Source organism: Erpetoichthys calabaricus, chromosome 9, assembly GCF_900747795.2.
Source record: "Erpetoichthys calabaricus chromosome 9, fErpCal1.3, whole genome shotgun sequence".
NCBI classification, from domain to species: Eukaryota; Metazoa; Chordata; class Cladistia; order Polypteriformes; family Polypteridae; genus Erpetoichthys; species Erpetoichthys calabaricus.
In genome coordinates this window covers 94,268,209-94,289,535 of record NC_041402.2, presented here as the reverse complement: position 1 = coordinate 94,289,535, position 21,327 = coordinate 94,268,209, and the positions used below count along the sequence as shown (strand labels likewise).

At 37.0% G+C, this 21,327-nt stretch overlaps 1 protein-coding gene across 1 annotated transcript; it reads left to right on the top strand.

Moving 5' to 3' along the window:
* The first annotated feature begins 498 nt into the window (after positions 1–498).
* LOC114657188 (solute carrier family 2, facilitated glucose transporter member 1) lies at positions 499–20,634 on the top strand. The gene is made up of 10 exons (XM_028808924.2): positions 499–545; positions 768–866; positions 10,024–10,184; positions 10,369–10,609; positions 10,791–10,953; positions 12,993–13,177; positions 13,268–13,372; positions 14,967–15,065; positions 20,042–20,245; positions 20,451–20,634. Exons 1-10 carry the CDS (start codon positions 531–533, stop codon positions 20,628–20,630), a joined length of 1,452 nt encoding a protein of 483 aa, XP_028664757.1. The 5' UTR covers positions 499–530; the 3' UTR covers positions 20,631–20,634.
* The last annotated feature ends 693 nt before the right edge of the window (positions 20,635–21,327 follow it).

Here is a 21,327-nt window from a genome sequence, read left to right as displayed (position 1 = left end):
AAAGTGAGAGAACCCTGAGAATACACTCAAACATAGAACTGGATAATGCGGAGTGATTACACAGGCAATGACCCAGCCTAAAATTCAAACCTGGGACGCAGCATCTGTGAGATAGAAACAGTAACCCCTGTGTAAAAAAACATGTATTATGTAAATGTTAATAACAGAAACAAATTCCCAGTATTTCTATTAACAGTTGATGGTAGAAACAGCAGTTTGACATGACACATTTTTTCAGCAGCATGGTAAAATAACTAATGAAAAAAAAACATTTTCAGCACCTATGACAATAAGTGCATAGAAAAACTAACAAAGCAATAGATATTTAGCGTGGATTTAAAACTTGTGAATAAGATCCCTGAGTCAAAATAGTAAGCACATTATCTATATACTGAGTTAGGTATATTAAAATCTTCTTTGTAAGACTTTTCTTTTTTAAAATACAGTACTTTGTTAATTATGATTTTTACACTAACATAATAATACTTCTTTCAGGTGTGCTTTCCATTCTTCGAATTTACTGCACATCAATGTGTATCAAGCAGGTTAGTATTAATTGGAGACCAATACATACATTTTCTTAAAATACTTTGTCATTTACATTATTTCTTATTATAATAGCAATTATTTCAAAGTTTAAAAATATTAACTTTGGTACTGAATTGCATACAGGTGGATAATACTTCTGATTTTCTCAGAATCTCCAATGCTGTTAAAATGCTTGAATACTATAAAATCTCTTTATATATATACTGTACCTCCAACAGAGTCTCTTCACATTGCCTTTGGTGACCTGTATTATGGCTGCCGTCCTAGGATCTCTCCAGGTTGGGTACCACTCAGGCAACATTAACTCACCTGAAAAGGTGAGTGGATCAAATTCACCTAAAAAGAAACATGAAATAAATAAATTGGAAACCATTAGGTAATACAGATAAACTTCTAGAATATCAGATGATGTATCCTAAAAATCCTGCTGGAGAACATATAAACAAATTAAGATTTGCAAATTTGTTAAAAATCAAAGAACTGAAATCATTTATATAAACATTTAGAACTGTTGCTGTGGCACTTCAGGTTCTGGTCAGGTGCATCCCGTTTTCTTTAATTATCTTTCAGATGTATCTAGAATTTTATTCCACAGGGGATGCACAAACCAGTGTGTTTCTTCGTGCCGGTCCCAAGCCCGGATAAATGGGAAGGGTTACATCAGGAAGGACATCCAGTGTAAAATTTTGCCAGATCAACATGCGAACAACAATACAGATTTCCATACTGTATCGGTCGAGCCCCGGGTTAACAACGATCACCACCAGTACTGTTAGCCAACAGGGTGCTGGTGGAGATTGGGCTACTGTTGGCCGAAGAAAGAGATGAAGAGAGGGTAGACTTGTCTGGAGGAAAGAGGAGAGGAGGAAGGTAAAGAGAGTGGAACTGAGGGTAGGAAGTTTAAATGTTGGCAGTATAACTGGTAAGGGGAGGGAGTTAGCTGATATGATGGAGAGAATGAGGGCTGATATATTGTGCGTACAAGAGACTAAATGGAAAGAGAGTAAGACCAGGTGGATCGGAGGTGGATTCAAATTGTTATATCATGGTGTGGATGGGAGGAGAAATGGGGGGGGCGGTATTCTGAAGGAACAGTATTTCAAGAGTGTTTTGGAAGTAAAAAGAGTGTCAGACTGAGTAATGATTATGAAGCTGGAAATTGGAGGTGTGATGATGAATGCTGTTAGTGCATATGCCCCGCAAGTTGGGTGTGCGATAGATGAGAAAGAAGTTTTCTGGAGTGAGTGGGATGAAGTGATGGACAGTGTACCCATGGGACAGAAAGCGGTGATTGGAGCAGATTTCAATGGACATGTTGGTGAAGGGAACATAGGAGACGAGGAGGTGATGGGTAGTTATGGTGTCAAGGAGAGGAATGAAGCAGGTCAGATGATAGTGGATTTTGCAAAAAGGATGGGCATGGCTGTGGTGAATGCATATCTTAAGAAGAGGGATGAACATAAAGTTATGTACAAGAGTGGAGGAAGATGCACACAGGTAGATTATATCCTATACAGAAGAATCAATCTGAAGGAGATAAAGACTGCAAAGTGGTGGCAGGGAAAAGTGTAGTTAGACAGCATAGGATGGTGGTCTGTAGGATGACACTGGAGATCAAGAAGAGAAGAAAAGTGAAAGGCAGAGCCAAGGATCAAATGGTGGAAGTTGGAAAATGAAGACTGCAAGGTTGAGTTTATGGAGGAGGTAAGACAGGCACTGGGTGGCAGTGAAGAGTTACCAGACTGCTGGGCAACTACAGCAGAAGTAGTAAGGATGACAGCTAGAAGGGTGCTTGGCGTGACATCTGCACAAAGGAAGGAGGAAATGGACACCTGGTGGTGGAATGTGGAAGTACAGGAGAGTATACAGAGAAAGAGGATGGTGAAGAAGAAGTGGAACAGTCAGAGAGATGCAGAAAGTAGACAAGAGTACAAGGAGATAAGGCGCAAGGTGAAGAGAGAGGTGGGAAAGGCTAAAGATAAGGCTTATGATGAGTTGCACGAAACGACCTGTACTGATTGGCTAGACAGAGGGACTGAGCTAGGAAAGATGTGCAGCAGGTTATGGTCATAAAGGATAAAGATGGAAACATACTCACAGGCGAGGAGGGTGTGTTGAGAAGATGGAAAGAGTACTTTGAGAGGCCGATGAATGAAGAGAATGAGAGAGAGAGAAGTTTGGATCGTGTGGAGATAGTGAATCAGGAAGTGCAACGAATTAGCAAGGAGGAAGTAAGGACTGCTATGAAGAGGATTTTAGAATGGAAAGGCCGTTGGTCCAGATGACATACAGTACCTGTGGAAGCAAGGAAGTACTTAGGAGAGATGGCAGTGGAGTTTTTAACCAGATTGTTTAATGGAATCTTGGAAAGTGAGATAATGCCTGCGTTGTGGAGAAGAAGTGTACTGGTGCAGATTTTTAAGAATAAGGGGGGTGTGCAGAGCTGTGGTAACTACGGGGGATAAAATTGATGAGCCACAGCATGAAGTTATGGGAAAGAGTAGTGGAAGCTAAGTTAAGAAGTGAGGTGATGATTAGTGAGCAGCAGTATGGTTTGATGTCAAGAAAGAGCACCACAGATGCAATGTTTGCTCTGAGGGTGTTGATGGAGAAGTATAGAGAAGGCCAGAAGGAGTTACATTGTCTTTGTGGACCTGGAGAAAGCATATGGCAAAGTGCCTCGAGAGGAGTTGTGGTACTGTATGAAGAAGTCGGGAGTGGCAGAAAAGTACGTAAGAGTTGTACACGATATGTACGAGATAAGTGTGACAGTGGTGAGGTCTGCGGTAGGAGTGACAGATGCATTCAATGTAGAGGTGGGATTTCATCAGGGATCGGCTCTGAGCCCTTTCTCATTTGCAATGGTGATGGACAGGTTGACAGATGAGATTAGACAGGAGTCCTCTTGGACTATGATGTTTGCTGATGACATTGTGATCTGTAGCAAGAGTAGGGAGCAGGTTGAGGACACCCTGGAGAAGTGACGATATGCTCTAGAGTGGAGTGGAATGAAGGTCAGTAGGAACAAGACAGAATATATGTATGTGAATGAGAGGAAGGTCAGTGGAATGGTGAGGATGAAGTGAGTAGAGCTGGCGAAGGTGGATGAGTTTAAATACTTCGGATCAACAGTACAGAGTAACGAAGATTGTGGAAGAGAGGTGAAAAACAGAGTACAGGCAGGGTGGAATGGGTGGAGAAGAGTGTCAGGAGTAATTTTGACAGATGGTTATCAGCAAGAGTGAAAGGGGAGGTCTACAGGACGGTAGTGAGACCAGTTATGTTATATGGGTTGGAGACAGTGGCACTGACCAGAAAGCAGGAGACAGAGCTGGAGGTGGCAGAATTAAAGATGCTAAGATTTGCATTGGGTATGACAAGGATGGACAGGATTAGAAATAAGTACATTAGAGGGTCGGCTCAGGTTGAATGGTTGGGAGACAAAGTCAGAGAGGCAAGATTGCGTTGGTTTGGATATGTGTAGAGGAGAGATGCTGGGTATATAGGGAAAAGGATACTAAGAATAGAGTTGCCAGGCAAGAGGAAAAGAGGAAGGCCTTAGAGAAGATTTATGGAGGTGGTGAGACAAGACATACAGGTGATCAGTGTGATAAAGGAAGATGTATAGGACAGGAAGATATGGAACAAGATGATCCACTGTGGCAACCCCTAATGGGATCAGCCGAAAGAAAAAGAAGAAGAAGAAGCCTGCAGCAAACTGAAATGATTCGACATAGTTTAGAAAGGCATATACCTGTGTATATATGGTCTCACAATTCATACTGCATGTCAGGACAAAAACCAAGCCATGATGTCGAAAGGATCCTTTGTGGACCTTTCCAATCAAATTGTGGTGAGATATACAGTGCTTCCGGAAAGTATTCACAGCGCATCACTTTTTCCACATTTTGTTATGTTACAGCCTTATTCCAAAATGGATTAAATTCATTTTTTTCCTCAGAATTCTACACACAACACCCCCTAATGACAATGTGAAAAAAGTACACTTGAGGTTTTTGCAAATTTATTAAAAATAAAAAAAAACTGAGAAATCACATGTACATACTGTAAGTATTCACAGCCTTTGCCATGAAGCTCAAAATTGAGCTCAGGTGCATCCTGTTTCCCCTGATCATCCTTGAGATGTTTCTGCAGCTTAATTGGAGTCCACCTGTGGTAAATTCAGTTGACTGGACATGATTTGGAAAGGCACACACCTGTCTATATAAGGTCCCACAGTTGACAGTTCATGTCAGAGCACAAACCAAACCAAACTTAAAATCCCACAGAACATGTTGAGAGAGACCTCAAGATGGCAGTTTACATATGATTCCCTTTGAATCTAATGGAATTTAAGACGTTCTTCCAGGAAGAAAGAAGGAAACTGCCCAAATCCAGATGAGCAAAGCCTGTAGAGACTTACCCAAGAAGACACAAAGCTGTAATTGCTGCTAAAAGGGCTTCTAAAAAGTATTGAATTAAGTGTTGTATACTTAACTTAATTAGAGATTTCAATTTAAGCGGGAGACAATGGATGGATGGATGGAGATTTCAATTTTGATTAATAATATGTTTGCAAACCTTTCTGAAAACATGTTTTCAATTTGTCATTATAGGTTATTAAGTGTCAATTGATAGGCAAAGGGGCCTAATTTATCCATTTAGAGAAGGGGTTTGAATACTGTCTGAATCCACTGTATTTAACTTCTTCTCCTATCATCTCTCCATTCAAATATATAATGAACAACTTTCATTAAATGCACAGGAACTAAAAAAACACAGAATGGGGTTGGGTGGCTACATTCCTTACTTATCATTAGTGATAAACAAAACAGCCAAGTTTAGTTTCATATACAGTTTTGTAAAAAGTCATGCTAAAATTAGTTTTGCATGGAATTTTATAATTGAAAAACACAGAACTCACTTTTGGTGTAGTAAACCCCAAAAAGTGATATTGTTCCCCAAATCTTCATTCATGTTTCTGGATTACCTGCATTTTGTTCTGCAGTTGTGTAACAAAGGTAATCTGCAGCACATCATTAAAATCAATTATACTTTAGGACTCTTATTCACATCACCATGGAGGAAAGTTGGGCATTTTTTAAAACGGTGACATGCTGCATATTTTCCACACAATTCTGCACATTGCTATGCTTTTCTGTTGAGAATAATATTCTACATGGGAACTACTTCTTGGTGTTGCAATATTTTCATCATAATTGGTACAGTAGTCATTGTACTATCAGGACTATGTTGACTACAAAGGGCAAATGCAAGAACAAAATACAAGTGACATCGTAGGCACACACATGTAGAATTAGTGCAGGACAATGCTTCTAAACAGAAATGAAATACCCTTTTCTCCTGTGTCAATCACAAATATTTTGCTATTTGCAAAACAAATAGTTTCATTGTTAACTTGATTTTGCATCATCACTACTTATCACAAATATGAATAACTAATTAAAAGCACATAGTTAAGACTACATGTATCTAATATATATATCTAATATATAATAATTCTTTACATTTATATGGCACTTTTCTCACTGCTTAAAATGCTTTACATAGTGAATGAGGAGCTACTTCAACCACCACTAATGTGCAGCATCCACTTGGATGATGTGACGGCAGCCATTTTGCACCAGTATGCTCATCATACGTTAGCTGTTAGGTGGTAAAGGGGTGAGAGATACTTAGCCAATTAGACACAGGGGATTATTAGGGGGCCAGAATGATTAGACCAAGATGGGCAATTTAGTCAGGACATCTGGATACACCCTACTGTTTACAAAGGATGCCCAGGGATCTTTTATGACCACAGAGAGTCAGGACCTCAGTTTTATGTCTCATCCAAAGGATGGCGCCATTTTTACAGCACAGTGTCACCATCACTACACTGGGGCATTGGGATCCTCATTCATACCACAGGGTAAACATCTCCTGCTAGTCACCAACACCTCTTCCAGGAGCAATCCAAGCTTTACATGGTTGGTATCCCATCTAAGTACTGGCCAGACCTGAACATGCTTAGCTTCAGTTGGAAGACCTGTACTGAAGTGCATGTGGTGTCTGCTTAATAATTATAGTTGTTTTTGTCGAGCATTGTGTTTAGTACAGGGGTGCCCACACTTTTTCGGCTTGCGAGCTACTTTTAAAATGACCAGGACAAAATGATCTACCTACATTAAAATTGCTATATATATATATATATATATATATATATATATATATATATATATATATATATATATATATACTGAGTATACTTTATACATAAAATATATGTTGTTATACCTTGCATAACTGAATAACCCTTATGGCACAATAACAATTCAATACATTTATAGTCACTAAACAGTATTTGGATTTAATAATTTTCATGTGGGAAAAGGCTGATTCGCAAAAATAAGTAGAGCAGAATAATGCAGTCAAGGAGGTAGCACATTTCCTCATGTATTGGTACTTTTCCTCTTTGTATAAGTTCCAAAACCGTCCAAAAGCCCCAGACTTCAGCTGAATGTCATCCTGTAGTGTCAAAATCTCATCCTCCACTGTAGAGGAGTTTTAGGTGAAACAGTGTTGCAATTTTGATACGGGTGAATCATCCTCAACATCTTCCCTAAATGGATAGCACTTAAATGTAGCGATTGGGTCAAGTAAAGCTGACTCTTGAAACCGTCTGTCAAAGTTTGACAGACAATTTTCAATCTGCTCTGTGTAGTGTATGCTATCAAGTTGCGTATACACCTGCCATTACGTCTCCAGTTCTGACACGAGGTTTTGGATGTTCCCCAAATCAAGGCGCTGTAGCTTTGAGGACAGATGTTGCATTTTTCATTTGAAAGCATTAACTGAGCTAATCATATTGACCATGGTTTTGACTTTTCCTTGCAGCTGTAAATTAAGCTCATTCAACATGTTGGTCAGATCGGTAAAAAAATGCCAAGTCTAGCAGCCATTGATTGTTATTAAGTTGCTTGTATTCTGCATGTTTAATGACAAGAAGAAACTCCTTTTTCTCTGACCAGGGGTCTTGAAATCTCAGCAGGAATTTCTCCCTAGCCATCTGCCTCAACGAAGGCCTCTTTTATCATCTCTCCATCTTGGAAGGACTTCTTATGCTTAATGATCGAGTGACTCACCAGGAACGATGCTTCGGCGTGTCTGCCTTTGCTTTTGAATTCAGCCGAGTGAAAAATGACGGCTGTCCGATTAACTGCGATTTTAGTTCCCTCTCCTTTCTCTTTCTCAGATCGCTTTTCGGAAGGAAGTCAGTTTCGTAGTTTTTATGAACAGTTCAAAAGTACCTTTCCACATTGTCCTTCTTTGGAATAGCAATGATAGATTGACAGATCAGACAAACGCACTTCGATTGTGACATTGTGAGAAAAAAAAAATCCTCTTCCAATTCCACATCCAGCCCCCCACACCAATTTTTTTTTCATACCCCTTCTTTAGTCGATATAAATTGGAAGGCTAACTAGATCATTTAGATAGCCGGAGTTTTGCAGTAGCTCGCGCATTTGATCATGCATGCGGGATGACCAGTGTGTTAGAAGTAAATAGATCTCAGACTGGCCGCCCTGTATGTAAATCTAGTGGCAAATGCCATAGGGAGGATATATGATAGACTAACATTTTAAAAAAAAAAATTTGAATGCAACGTGATCTACCTGCACTACCTTTCTGATCTACCGGTCGATCACGATCGACGAATTGGGCACCCCTGGTTTAGTACATCAATTTTTTTTATTTCTTCAGATAAAAACAGAAATTTCCATATTAAGGACTAATGTAACTTCCTGAATAAAACATAACGGCACACTAGACTCTTTATTCCAAATCTCAATTTCTCAAAGCCCAACAAAGTTTTTTCCATAAACAATTTAAGAGATTTGGGTAAGATGAATGTGGTGATCACTATAAACGTGGAGCTGGTCCACTGGAATACTTTAATTTCCTCCCATATTACAAATACTTTGGTGTTAGGTTGCCTGGCTGCACTAAACTACCATTATATGAATGTGTGCATGTGTGTGTGAGCTCTTTAAAGGATTATAATCTCATTCAGAGTGTATTGCTGTCTTATGAGCAAGATAGTCTTCGACTACAAACTGAACTTGGAATGAAATATGCAGGTCTAGAAAATCCTTGTTTTGTTATTTCTTTAGGTGTAAATTCTTAGTTTTAGTTTTGTGTAAGCATTGTTTCCCTTTCAGAAAGATTATCCTTTATATTATTTTCCACTCTATTTCAAAATTCAGTTGATGCATATTGTGGATATATGTAAGTATAGTATTTTTCTTTTTTGTTGTTTCCTCTGTATTGAAGGCATGGATGCATTGCCATTACAAGGGGTTGTAGAGGGACTGCAAATATTTCTGTTATGAATACATTTAAAAAATACATTCAGTATTTATATGCTGAAATTATTTCTTTAAAATACTGGTGCCTTTTAATTTGCCACATTTAATTTGTGTTCTGAAGTTAAGTATTTTTTACAAAGTTTTATCTGTTCTTGTGTTTTAAAATGGAGATGATAAGGCATGTGTCCAAACATAAAAACAAATGCCTTAAAACTTATTGACTACATCCCTTTTTCAAGCCAAGAGTGTTATCGAGTATTGATCTGCTTTTTGATATTGTGCTCATATTATTAAAAAGCATATCCATGTCATTTCAGTAAGAAAAAAAGGTAAATAGTTTTGTGCAATTAACCATTTTAAAAGGAAAGCTGTTGTGCTCTTCTCATTTCTCCTTGCTGGTTTCCTTTAATTTCTCATTTTCACCTTGAAAACTTCTTTCTTGCCACTATTGATGTTATTGAATATTTAATGTTGCTGCCCAGATATCAATTACTGTTTTTTTCTGTTAATACTTAGACATTAATCAACGAAAATATATCACATTAATAATCACTCATTGTCTTCACTAAGTGTAATAAAGCTAATTCAAGTTTTATTTAAAATTACTACAAATCCTGCCCAAGAACTACCGTATCATTTTATAGGCTTGACTAAATGTATACCAACAAGAAACAGTTAAAGTTACTAATTATGTGTACTCACTTTCCATTACCATATACTCAGCAAGAGCAAATCAGTATAGCCCACATGAAATGCACACATGAATATCAATATATAATCTATTTATATGATCAAATTACAAACAAAATGTTATATAGCTAATACTGTAATAAAGGTTAAAATAACAATAATCCTACATAGATGAAATTCTTATGTCACAGAAATGGTCACGCATGATTGGCCAGGGTGTGGTGTACTAATACTACTTCACCTACAGCAGGAAAAATGCTAGAGCTGACCCTGAGAAAATTGTTAGCACAACAAGTGATACAGGTCCAGAACTTGAAAATGGCTTGAAATTAAATGGAATTAAATGAATTTATAATTTGAATTTATTTTTTCTCTTTCAGTATTATTTAGTAATCTTGTCCCTTATCTTGGCCAGATAATTGAAATTTTCTTTAATGAAACATGGAAAATGCGGTACAACCGTTCACTATCAGAGCCCAGCTTTTCCCTGTTGTGGTCTGTCACAATCAGCATTAAAGATTTTGGAGGAATGATTGGAGCGCTAGGAGTCAAAGTTTTTGCAGACACTTATGGAAGGTAAGCTTTGTGGGTGAGTTAGTCCGTTTATTTTTATAAACTATAATGATGGTTTTGATTCTAGTTGGGTGTTGAATGACTTTCTTTTGTGAAATTACTGTTTCATTTCTGTGTTGAATCTTTCTTATGTAAAAATATGCTATACTGAACAAGAGACTCTACCAAATATGTCTTTTCTCTACAGAAGGAATTCTATTCTTGTGGCCAACGGCATATCCATTCTGAGCACGTGTTTGATGTCTTTGTCCCACCTCTGCAAATCATTTGAGTTGCTCATTTTAGGTCGATTAATCTTTGGACTATTCTGTGGTCTAATAATGAGCCTGAACCCTCTCTACATTCAGGAGATTTCCCCCAGATCAATGCGGGGAGCTTGTGCGACTGTTAACCAGGCCTTATATTCCATTGGTATTTTATTGGGCATGGTGAGTTCTTAAAATGTGATGAGTGTCAACTTGTTTCAATAATGTTAAGAGGACTAGAGGTTAAAAATTAATGTTTAATACAATGGATTGCAAAGAAATTGCTCCACTTCCTTTTTCTTACTACTTTTTTGTGATTATTTCCTTATCTCGCTTTATCATTGCATTTGCTTTTCCTTTTCAGTTAATGAGTCTGGACACAGTTCTGGGCACAGATGATTACTGGCCATTAATGCTTTCACTGTCCTTGATACCGGCATTCCTCCAATACCTTTGCTTACCCTTCTGTCCAGAAAGCCCTCGTTATCTGATTATTAATCAAGGGAAAGTAGAAGAGGCCAAAAAGGGTAGGGGTTAAATTTATTATTAACAAACCAAACCAGGGCCGCAAAAAGGGCTGGTATTGGTGTTTAAAACAAGAGAGACATTATAATAAAGAAAAGTAGTAATGAAATAATTAAATGTTTTTTTTAACTGAGTTAATCCTGTTGCAGTCCCATTTTCTTTTCCATGACACTGTTCTTTTTGGCAGTGAGGTGTTGATAATACTACTCACATCTAACTCAGGTTTCATTAATAAACACACTTTAAATGATTATTTAGCAAATTCACTAGTATGATTACCTATAAGGTATCAAATTTGTGATTATTCATATGCATGTTTTTCAAAGGACAGATGCTACAAATAACTCCCATGAAACTGATACAAGACAGAAATATTTTTTTTTTGTGCTAGGTGGATTTGATTAATGTCTGTTGTTTAAAAAGGCATGCATTATAAAGTTAGATTATTTCTGCTTTTAGATCTCCCTTAAATGCTTTACTGTACATTTATTAGATCACATGTACAGTAAAAATATTTTAGTCCAGATTTTCTATTCTTTAGCCCTGGTGTGCTTACAACTGTCATAGCAGCATCAGCACGAGACACAAGTTAAATATGAACGGGTTCTAATTTTGCCACAAGGTATACTCAAACACACAGCTACAATAACTTATAAGTTGACAGTTTATAGAAAATCAATTAACTTGCATGCCACTAAGAAGTAGTGGTAAATAAACATATTTAAACTCCATCCAAATTAACTGACATGAGATTCAGACTTGAATCCTATGAAAAATATGACAACAGGTCTGACTACTGCAACTCTATGACATGCTTAGCATAAACATTTGACAAACAAAATAATATTTGCAAAATTTTGTGTTGTTAATTCTAATTTTCATAATGTGATTTTCAACATGACTAACTGGGAATGCCACCTGTTTTGATCAGGGCGCTTTGAACAACGAAAAGGACATTTTTGACCTTAGTTCCAGGAAATTAAAGTTTAATAATGAAATGGGGCAAAATAATTAATTAAAGTAGTTTGGTTAGATAAAAAAAAAAATGCAAACTCTGATCATCAAAAATAACAAAGCCAAAGTATCTAAGACCATCCAGTAATGCCTAACTACAAATAGCAAATGAGATATCTTTAAGGTTTTAAAGTCCAAAAGCTTACAAAACTCTGCATGTCACATCATATGCCACACCAACATGACCAGTCAATGCAATCGACATTAACAGTAACAAGATCAGAAAATGATACAAAATTCAAACAATAAAATGGCACCAGAACGGCATGAAAAATATAATAATACATTTTATTAACAGTAAAAAAATATAAAAGAATTGTCAAACATAATTAAGGAATTACAAGGAGTTTCACAACACCACCTATCCAAAATAAAATTACCTAAAAGGCCAACGTATATCAAAATAGTTAGTTTTTTCACATAGACCGGGATTAATAAAGTATCTATCTATCTATCTATCTATCTATCTAGACATAATCAGAAATAAGGCCCATATTTAAGTTAAGTAATTCAGTCTTTGTATTTATTTGCTGTCAGCTGTCATTCCAGATATCAAACTGTTTTTTTTACAGTACAGCGTTCGGGAATAATTAAATCCAAAAAGTGCACATTTATGCATACAATTATATTCACTCTGTCTGAGCCAATTTAGAGTCACTAAAGCCCACATTAAGAATTTTGTTTAATTTACAGTATCAATTGCTGGCAGACAAAAATGGCTTTTAAAATATAAAAAATATCTACATAACTTAAAAAATGACTCAAGAGGACAAACTTGGTTCAAGGCTAGATGCAAAGTCGAAAACATCAGTTATCCCTGGGGTTTCTACTTCCAACCATACTAATATCCTTTTCATGCCTGTTTAAGTATATTTTTTTTATTTTGTAACTAGTGTAAAAATATTTTTTTCTTTATGTTTGCACATTATAAATCTTAGTCAAATGTAACTTGATTAAACCTGTATTTATAAGTGCAATTTTCTATACTGATGCAGACACTTACTATTTATGTCTCTTTTTATGAAAGTCCTACAAACCCTTCGAGGACCTTTGAGGGATACATCTAGTGAGATTACAGAGATCCAAGATGAGGCAATTAATATTCAGTCAAAGGTCACCGTCAAGGCATTTCTAACTAGACGAAGCTACAGGATGCCAATCCTAATTCTCATTGTTATTAATTTAGCTGTGCATATGTCTGGGTTCAACATAGTAAGTATTAACATTTAAACAATGCATTTGCTTATTAGAGCCTCTTTTTCATATGCGTTAATTTCATCTGCTTGTCTGTGCTTCTTTCAGATAGTAAATTATTCAACTAGTATATTCAGAGCCTCTGGTCTTCCACATTCTCAATCACTTACCCTTGGAGTTGGTGCAATCAATACTTTCTTCACCATTGTCTCTGTAAGTGATACTCATTCACCCAGTTATTGTTTATCCATCCATCCATTTTCCAACCCGCTGAATCCGAACACAGGGTCACGGGGGTCTGCTGGAGCCAATCCCAGCCAACACAGGGCACAAGGCAGGAAGCCAACCCACCGCAGGACACACACAAACACACCAGGGCCAATTTAGAATCACCAATCAACCTAACCAGCATGTCTTTGGACTGTAGGAGGAAACCCACGCAGACACGGGGAGAACATGCAAACTCCACACAGGGAGGACCCGGGAAGCGAACCCAGGTCCCCAGGTCTCCCAACTGTGAGGCAGCAGCACTACCCACTGCGCCACCGTGCCGCCCCAGTTATTGTTTATTCACTTTTAAATTCATATTCAATGCATTTTATTCTGTTGCTAAGAATGACACACATTGAAATCAATTCAGTTTTTTTTGCCCAGCACTTTGTTGCCTCATTGGTATGATAAAAACCCCACATATGAAATACTTTTTGCTCAATTTACATTTTTGTGCTTCATTTTGGTTGTCTCACTTTTTTAAGATTTTAAACCCTTAACTGTTTATTTTAGTCTTAAATAGTTGCATTCACTGTTTTTAATTGTTCCTTACTAGGTATAAGATGCAAATGACAAATGAGTCAGTAGTTCTCTGTCTATCTTGTTTCCATGTACACCTGTGTGTATTTATTGTGCACTGTTTGGTTTAATAAAGTACTCCGAAGGATCCTGAACAGAAAGTGAAGGATTGAAAATTGCTCATCCGTTTTAGGCTTTGAATCATTTGGATGATATCATTAGAAAGGAAAAAAAATTAACTGACACTGCAGTTTTAAATCACCAACAAGTCATGCTATTAAATAACACCTGTTATTGGGAAGGATTGTTTTCTAATTAAGCAACTGGGCTGGAACAAAAACTCATTTTCAGGCCATTTGTGGGCAATATTTTCTGCAAGAAATTACACCTTTATGTTAAAGAGCAAAATTGATCAGAAGGGCTTTAAGTTGGGCAGGCCACATCAACGAGTCTCAGGGATTCACCCTAAAATGCGATAGGATGGGTCAAAGTCACTCTTTATCACAAAACTTAGAAAAAATGGGGTTCTTTAATATAGGCTTGTTTAATATAGGTGTTGTTTTCTGCTATTTTGAAGTTGCCGATCATAAATGTGGCAATATTTCTGATATTTGATTCTTTACTGTTGGTCCTAACCCTCCCTCTAAGAGCCACTGCCAGAAGGTTAAAAGTGACAAATTTCAAAAATAAACATTTAGGGTATCATTGCAGACTATTTTAAGGCCAGTCATTGTGAATATGATGTTATTTTTGATTTTTTATCCTTTACTAGGAATTTAGCCCCCTGTGGACCTCTATCAGTGGGTGAAAAATGACAAATTTCTATTACAATCAAGGAAATGTAGACTTTTAAACATTTAAATTAAAGCACACATTTTAACATTTAAATTATTTGATGCAACTATTCTTCTATATTATGTCCTTCTACCTCATAGTGTAAATCATTACATTTCTTATGAACACCTCGAATTAGAGTGCCTTATGCTAATTCAGGCTTTTTTTTTTTAACAACTTGCAGGCATCCTTAATGGAACGAGCAGGACGCCGGAAATTACTCCTGGTTGGCTTTGCTGTTAAAATATTGTGTAATGTGTTGCTAACTATCACAACTTCTTTGGTATGAATTATTTTTGGATAGAGCTTACTAGAGTCAAGGCAATCAAATAAGAATACAAAATAATTAAATAAATGCAAATATATACATTTGGAAAATAAATAAGTGAATTATTGATTAATCTTTTCAATCAGATTTTACTATTACAGGGTCAAGTGGAGCAGCTGCTTGAGCTGCAAGCATTGGGCACAAAGCAGGAAACATCTCTGGGTGTGGTGTTTGTTCCGATTGCAGGGCCTTCTTATGCAAACAAGTGTAGTTTTTAATTCTGGGTCAGATTAGAACATTACAACAAAAACATTAGAAAAATCTAAATGATAACAGGCCATTCTGCCCAATAAAGCTTGCTAGTCCTATCCACTTAATTCTTCCAAAATAACGTCTAGTTTTGAAAGTTCCAACTGTCTGCTACACGACTTGGCAGCTTATTCCATATGTCTACGTCTATAGTTCTCTATGTGAAGATAAAGTTTTGTGCAAAATTTACCCTTAACAAGTTTCCAACTGTGTCCCTGCATTCTTGATGAGCTCATTTTAAAATAACAGTCTCAATCCACTGTACTAATTCCTTTCATAATTCTGAACACTTCAAGCATGTCTCCTCTTAATCTTCTTTTGCTTAAACTCTTTTTAATCTTACCTTATAATTCTTTCCCTATAATCCTGGAATAAGCCCATTTGCTCTTCTCTGGACTTTTTAAGGCACTGCAATATCCTTTTTTTATAGCCTGGAAAACAAAAATGTACACAGTACTCCAGGTGAGGTCTAAGCAGTGCATTATAAAGCTTCAGCAACCTCCTTAAATTTGTACTCTACACATTGTGCCATATAACCCAACATTGGTGGCTCTGAGGCTAAAGATCTGTGCTGGTATCCTGAAGGTTGCCGGTTCGAATCCCCGTCACTGCCAAAAGAGATCCTACTCTGCTGGCTCCAATTGCTACAGGGGCGCTGTACAATGGCTGACCCTGCGCTCTGACCCCAAGGGGTATGCGAAAACTAACAAATTCCTAATGCAAGAAATTGTATAAGGTGAAATAAAGAACAAAAAAAAAATTCTGTTAGCCTTCTTAATGGCTTCTGAACACTGTCTGCGAGTTGATAGTGTCAAGCCCACTTCAGCTCCTAAATTATTTTCATAAGGTGTACTCTTAATTTTTAGTCTTCATACTTATTGTATATTAAATTTGACTTGCCACAGATCTGCTCAGGCCTGTATGCTGTCCAAGTCCCATTATCTGCCAATCCACCTAGCTTGGTGACATCTGCAAACTTAACCAGCTTGTTACTTATTTTCCCATGCAAATCATTTACATATATTAAAAATAGCAGTGGTCCTTGCACTGACCCCTGTCAAACACCACAATTCTGATAGAGTTCCTTGCACCATAATCCTCTGCTCCCTGTGTCTGCGCCACTTTTGCACCCACCTGCAAACAACACCTTGAACTCCCACTTCTTTTAGTTTGATTCCCAACCTCTCATGTGGCACCTTATTATCAAATGCTTTTTGAAAGTCCAGATAAATAATAGCATATGTTCCACTTTGAATCATATCATTTTGTTGTTTCCTCATGGAATTACAGCATGATGGTAAACCCATGCTGAATGTTCAGCAAAATTCCTGTTTTAGCCATGTGTTGCTCAGTCTTTTCTTTAACAATTTCTTCCATTAATTTACCTGTGATGCACATTAAGCTTACTGGCCTATAGTTGCTTGGATCTGCCCAATCACCCTTTTATAAAAATATAGTATTGCCATTTTCCAGTCATTTAAAATTTCCCCAGTGCGCAATTCCTAAAAATATGTGACAAAGATTTATATATGAACTCACTAACTCCCTTAACAACTGAAGGATAACTATCATCTGGTCCTGATGAGTTGTTTGATTTCAACCTATTTAATCTAAGCAATACTTCTCCTTCTACAATTTCCAAATCACTGAGTACCTCTTTAGTAGTCCCTTTAACTTCTAGGAGGTTTTCTACTTCCTCACGTGTGGAAACCTCAAAAGATGAGAGTTTAGAGCATCTGTTATTTGACTGTCTGCATTTTTTAATTCCCCTTTGCTCTTCCTGATGCACTTCATCTCTTCCTTGACTATTCTTTTACTACTAAAATACTAACTGCGAGGCAGCAGCGCTACCCACTGCGCCACCATGCCGCCCTAACATAATTATGCTTCACTATATACAACTCCAAATCACTCTGGGTGTAAATCCAATAATCATCTGTGTCTGTGTAGAGTACTCTTTGAATAGACTGTTCTCTGGCTTCTCAATTTTTAATTCAAATTTACAAGAAATAAACCTTTAAGAGTAATTGGCAGTCCTAACCTTACCTTTGTGTGAGTGTGGCCTACAGTGGACTAGTCTCACAACCAGGATTGCTCCCTGCCTTGGGCTTGATGCTGCCAAGATAGACTCTGGCCCCAGTAACACTGAGTTGGATTAAGTGGTTTGGAGAATATTATGTTTCGGTACTCTGTCAGCTTACATTTTCTCCAGGACTATCCAAAAGCAATGTGATAACTTAGTTGCTAATTACTGTCTTTTTTGTGTTTCATATTCAATTTTCCATACAAAATGATGTATTACAATTTTCATTATGTTAACAACAAGAAGCAAACCATGATGGTGCTGTTTTGCACAAATTAGCCTTGAAGTAGCAGAACTATCAACATATAATTATTGAAAAAACAGTATTTTTTTGTCAAAATTAGATAAAAATCATGAATACTTTGGCAATGACAATCATTATTCTTGAGATGTAACGAATGAAAATGATTGTAATAAGATGCAATGAATGAACGTTGAATCCAGTCCTAGTACAATACCGCAGTCTAAAACAGCAGGTGACAATTTTCATTTAAATGCAGTCATTTTAAAAAATTATAGTTGATCAATCAGTCTCAAATTTTCTATTACAAGAACAGGGAAGTACAACATATCCCAAGAGAACTAGGAACAATGCATGAGTCAATCCTGAACAGCAAATCAACTCATCATAATCTCATGTATTTAAGAGTCACCAATCAACCTAGCATGAGCATTATTGAGATTCTGGAAGAAAACACAACACTCTAGCAAAAGACAAATGAACATGTGTACTGTATATCTTGAAGATTTCACACTGTCAAAAGAAAAGGACACATGCCACAAAAATGTTTGGGGTAGCCACACTATTGGAAGTTCTGCTCAGAAATCAGCAGTGATTGTTTCCCACACTGAGTTCAAGACAGAATTGATTTATATAAGATAAAATGGTGTTTTTAAAGTTGGGCAGAGGAAGCAAGGTCATAAGGACCAGAACTGGAAGTGAGGTCATCAGGACTGGAACTGGAAGTGATGTCATTAACCAGGACCGGAAGTGGTGTCATTGGAGCCAGGCAGAATTTCCCATAACTGGTCTGCAGAAGAAACAGAGACAGGGTTAGTGCACTTCGACACCCCCTGGTCTGGCATGGAATTACCTTCATTTGAGCCCAGAATACAGAAACATGATTATAGATTATCCATACTGTATATACGAAATAGAATGTCCATCTGTGTGCCTGTCTGTATGATCAAAATACAATCCTACACCTTTTGACTGATTTGGACCACGTTTTGCATAGTTTCTTATTAGGAACCAGAACAAGATAGACTACTTTGGAACCAAACATTCTGATCCTGGGGGTCCCAGTAGTTTTATTTTACGATGTGCTACAGTTTGCACACCAATGCCACTTAACTGGGCAATGCTGCATGCCACTTCTGTCCACTGTAATATAAAAAGGAGAATCTTACACTTTTGCAAGGGGGTTTTGGATGAGGTTTGATCAAGAGTGGAAGTGAAGCATAACATAAAGAATCAAGGAGTTATTTTTTAACTTCTGCTTCCTCAGATTTTCTTTATAATTTAATCACTATGAACTCTCCACATTGAACTAGGATGACGAGTCAGACATGACAGCATTAATGGATACAAGCCAGCAAGGAGTTACTACAATTTTGGAATCCAATCGGAACCAAAATGAATAAATTCTTGACTCACAAGAGTAGAGACATATATAGAGAGGCAGTGCAGATGACGGATGTGACAGCTGGCAATAACAACAGTGTCACCGTTTTAAAAAAACACATAAACCTTTGGTTTCTTTCCTTAACCCATTCTACTGTATAAATATACCCAAGCAATACCATGTACTTCAGCTAAAAGATTATAGAAATCAGTACGGATGGCTACTCCACATAAAACTAATATAGCTCAATTAACTAAAAAGACAAATAATTTACAATAAGTAAAGTTTTTTATTATTTTTATAAATGTAAATGAGGCACATACAGCTTTAAGTAAAATTGTTCTCACAGAGAAATTTTGTATGTTAGCATACAATGACACTAGATAATTTTTTGCATATCCCCTGGTAATCGGGAGGTTGCCGGTTCAAATCCCATAAATGCCAAAAGTGACTCTACTTCGTTGAGCCCTCGAGCAAGGCCCTTAACCTGCATTTGCCCCATCCTGGCTATGACGTTAATCTGCATCCAGCCCTGCGTGTAGGCCCTCCAACCTGCAGGGAAAAACCTGGGGGTTGGTGGCAGAATTGGCATTTTAGCCACCATAAAAGCCTCACACTGTTCCATTCCATCTGAACTAGTGTGGTGCTGAGGTATCACCCATTGCATGGCTGCATTCAGGTCCTAATCTGGGATCCTAAGTTGATTTGTCATGTGGTGGGTGCAGCAATGTGCCATATCAGTGTGTGCTCCTAACCTCTCCTTTTCTCTCTCTGTCAAATTAAGCATGAATAATCTAAACAATTTTGTATACTTCTGGCAATGGCAATGTTGTTTAACTCATCTGTTTCTCTCTTTGTTTACCTTATAGGACTGCCATTGTCATGTCATGCCTGTCTTTTTTTGGATTCTCTATGGCATATAGCTCAATGTGGATATAATATAAATAATGTTTTGATTAAATTACCTCTTCTAGAGCACCATCCCTGGAATGCCTATTGTACAAGTTGTGGCTGTTTTCGGTCTGGTATCAGCTTTTGAACTTGGACCTGGCCCAATATCTTGGTTTATTTCTGCGGAACTTTTTGATCAGGCTGCTCGACCATTTGCAATGTCTCTGAATAGCTTGCTAAACTGGGGAGGAAAATTCCTGTCCGCTCTACTTTACACACCACTACTGGTATTTATTACTTTTATTTTTTCTAAATACTGTTCTGTTAAAGACTGTATACATTTCACTTTCTTTTAGCATGTCATGACAGAATAACTTACAATAGTGGCACATGTAGGTTCTGACAAACTTGTGCCATTCTTACTGACTTAATTTAATAAGAAGTTTATAACTTTTGTTATGTCTCATCTCTTTTCTATTTTTTTTTCCATAGATGGTGATTGGACCCTACGTTTACACTATATATGCTGGGATTCTGATTGCTGCATTTGTTTTTGCATTTTTGCACCTACCAGAAACTAAGGGCCGCACATTTGATGAAATTTCTTCAGAGTTCCGCAAAGCTGATGGCATCTTGTTGGATGTGAAAAATGGATTTAAGACTTTTCAATGAAATAACGGTCACATTGTTTTCTTTAAGCTGTACTACTCAATATTTTCATGCATCTAAGATAGATAGATAGATAGATAGATAGATAGATAGATAGATAGATAGATACTTTATTAATCCCGATGGGAAATTCACAGATATCAAGGTATCATGAAAAAATTACCAAAAAATAACAGTATCATAGTGTTAGCCTTCCTGCTTCACAGGCCCAAACCCAGCACAGTCGGGTCCAGGTAAATCTCAAAGATATTCAGATTAAGTTGCATGATAATCATGTACAATTCAGTATACTAATAACTACAATATGGCTACAACAAGAATGTTTTTGAAGTTCATGGGGAATTAAAATTCACAATTTTGGTATGGTCTGAAAGTGCAGGTAGAGTGTTGTTGTAAGCAATTTAATTAAATGATAAATTAATTTTCAGGAATTTTTGATTTCTATATTAGAAGGTGGTTTAAAAGAAAACTAGCACCATGTCTATGGTATTAGTGTAACAAACCAGCAAGTACAGGAAAAACTGATCAGTTAAACTTTTTAGAAGATACAAGCAGACAGAATGTGTTAAGGACTCTATCAATCCTAACATCAATCCTACTTTAAGATAAAGATTATAGGGTCCCTACAAAGTACACTACGTATGCTTATTCTGTTAAACCGTACAATATTACAGAAGTAAAAGAATAACTACATTCAAAC